This window comes from Chlorella variabilis (genome assembly GCF_000147415.1).
Source record: "Chlorella variabilis unplaced genomic scaffold CHLNCscaffold_6, whole genome shotgun sequence".
Lineage (NCBI taxonomy): Eukaryota > Viridiplantae > Chlorophyta > Trebouxiophyceae > Chlorellales > Chlorellaceae > Chlorella > Chlorella variabilis.
In genome coordinates, this window is record NW_005435082.1 from 930,868 (window position 1) to 933,248 (window position 2,381).

The 2,381-nt window shown below is 67.7% G+C and overlaps 2 protein-coding genes across 2 annotated transcripts in view; both read left to right on the forward strand.

Moving 5' to 3' along the window:
- Positions 1-519, forward strand: part of CHLNCDRAFT_143686 (hypothetical protein) — a gene marked incomplete at both ends in the record, with an annotated part of 1,618 nt that extends 1,099 nt beyond the window's left edge. Inside the window, 2 exons of the mRNA XM_005849057.1 lie at positions 19-269; positions 450-519. Of these exons, the coding sequence (XP_005849119.1) occupies positions 19-269; positions 450-519 (321 nt within the window). The remainder of the gene's footprint in view (positions 1-18; positions 270-449) is intronic.
- A 437-nt stretch (positions 520-956) lies between these two features.
- Positions 957-2,069, forward strand: CHLNCDRAFT_143687 (hypothetical protein; the record flags this gene model as incomplete). The annotated part of the gene is made up of 3 exons (XM_005849058.1): positions 957-1,078; positions 1,247-1,449; positions 1,945-2,069. The coding sequence occupies 3 exons, from the start codon at positions 957-959 to the stop codon at positions 2,067-2,069; spliced, it is 450 nt and encodes a 149-aa protein (XP_005849120.1).
- Between the last annotated feature and the right edge of the window lie 312 nt (positions 2,070-2,381).

The window sequence follows — 2,381 nt, forward strand, 5'->3', positions numbered from 1 at the left end:
CTGCTGGACGATGCGGAGCGGGAGTACAAGCTGTCCCGGGCCTGGGCCTCTGCCGCCTACTCTGCCAGCATGGCAGAGGTGAAGGAGCAGCGGAGGGAGCTGCGGCTGCACGTGGCGGCCGCGCCCCGCGGCGCGCCCCGCGTGCCGATGGCGAGCGAGGCGCGGTGGGGCGGCGCGGCGCCAAACGCCAAGGCCGCCTGCGGCACCTGCGGCCAGCACGCGGCGGAGCTGAAGAAGTGCTCCCGCTGCCGTGCGGTGGCCTACTGCTGGTGGGGGCGGGGGACGGGTGCCGGCGCTTAAGTTGGCTGCATGAGGGGCCCGCTGGGCTTGTATGCGAGCGGGGCGTGGCAACAGGCTCCATGCTGTGGTGGTATATACATATATGGGTTGCTGCGCCAGGCAAGCTCTGATCTAATCCATGCGCCTCCCCTCGCCGGCGCCTGCCGCAGCCGGGAGTGCCAGATGGCACACTGGAGGCGCGGGCACAAGCGGGAGTGCGCGCCAGCGGCGGCCAAGTAACGTGGGCGGCGGGCAATGATGGGGGGAGTCCCCACCCCTTGTGACCGACAGTATCCCCTTGCCACATGCATGGCCAGCTGGCTGGTGTTATCAACCTGGTGACAATGAAATGCTGGCAGGAAGCGCAGTCGCTGAACAGCTCTGACAGCCAGCACCGCCCACACTTGCGCCTCTGCCACCATCTGTGCCCGGCCGGCTCCCCCGCCATCCTGGCGTGTTGGGTGGGCTGCAGCTGTCATTCCTCCCAAGGCCATTCCTCCCAAGGCCTTGAAAAGCAGAAGCTGGAAACTTCGAGACAGCACAACATGGGCCGGAGCACACAGCAGCGGGCAGCGCGCCGCCCAGCACGGCGCTTCGCTGGCATTTTATTCCTTCCCCTTGTTTGTCCTTCTTCCTGCCTGTTCTCCTTTGAACAACACAGGCCAAGCACGCCCCCCATGGCTAGCTACACAATCCAAAGGGCTGGAAGCACCTCCAGTGCGGGTCGCCAGGCTGCCATCACGCTCTTGCCAGACGACCTGCTGGCCTATGCTTTCAGCTGGCTGGACTTCCAGGAGAGGTGGGTTTCGGCCCGGGCCGGCCCGAGCCTGTGCGCAGGCGCCTGGCTCCCCTTAGAGATGCAATTGCAATGAGGGGCACCAAGGCTGAGGTTGCTGCTGCCAAGGAGCCGGCCGAGGCACGACGACGCTCCCAACGCGCGCGCCGCCGCCGCCGTGCTCCCCTGCAGGCAGCGGGTGCTCCCCCTGGTCTGCAAGCGCTGGGAGCAGGTGGCCCACTTCCCCAGCCTGCTGGACAGCGTGAAGGTCTGCATAGAGACAGAGTACATGTGTGACGGCGAGCTGCTGCTGCCGCCACTTCGCTGTTTCTGCCGCTGGCTGGAGCGGCGTGCGGCTGGCAGCGTGCAGCGGCTGGACATCTCGCTTGACTCCCGTGAGCCACAGCTTAATTGTGAATATGTGGGCGAGATAGTGGGCGAGATGTTTTGCCGCGCCGAGCTTGCCGCCGCACTGGCAGCCTGCGGCTCGCCTGGCCAGCTAGCTGAGCTGAGGCTCCACCTGTGCGCACTCAGCTGCGCCAGCTTGGATGACTTGGTCAGCACGCTGACCAGCCTTCAGCACCTAAACATTGAGGCGTGCCGGCTGGACGGCTGGGTTGCAGTAGTACGCATCCATTCATTCATTCAGCACACAGACCGGCCGCCTCTTGCTCGAGGGCGGCCCACTTTGGCCTGGGCAGCCCGGGCCGCCCTCCCCCCCGGGCGCATGTTCGGTGTTGGAGGGGTGTGCCCAGCGATAGGGGGCCCCTGAAGGCATGCGCCGAGGCCGGGAAGCGTGGTTCGGCGCTGCTGCACGCTTGGCGATTTGAACAGAACCACGTGCCGCCGAGCTGCGGCCGCAGTTTCCGGCCCACGGTCTACGGTCGCAGCCACGGGACTCGGCGGCACGGCGTTTGGGCCCAAGCTTGCTGCCGCCGCCGCCGTGCCCGGGGGGCAGCGCGGCGGCGGCGGGGGCACGCTGCGACGCCCCCGTGCTGCCGAGTTGCGGCCGTAGTTTCCTGCCAGAAGCCCACGGCCACAGCCACGGGACTCGGCGGCACGGCGTTTCGGTCCACGGCTTGCTGCCGCCGCCGTCGCAGGGGTGCTGCCTGCGGCGGCGGCGGCACGGCGTTTGGGTCCACGGCTTGCTGCCGCTGCCGCCGCCGCAGGGGTGCTGCCTGCGGCGGCGGCGGCAGCGCACGTGGCAACCCCCCGCGTTTCCTTGCCTCCCATCCACCGGACCCCGTCCTGCGCTTCACTTTGTTTAGGGAGGGGCTGCTCACTGCTCATTGCTCATTGCTCATCGCACACTGCTCAACGCTCATTG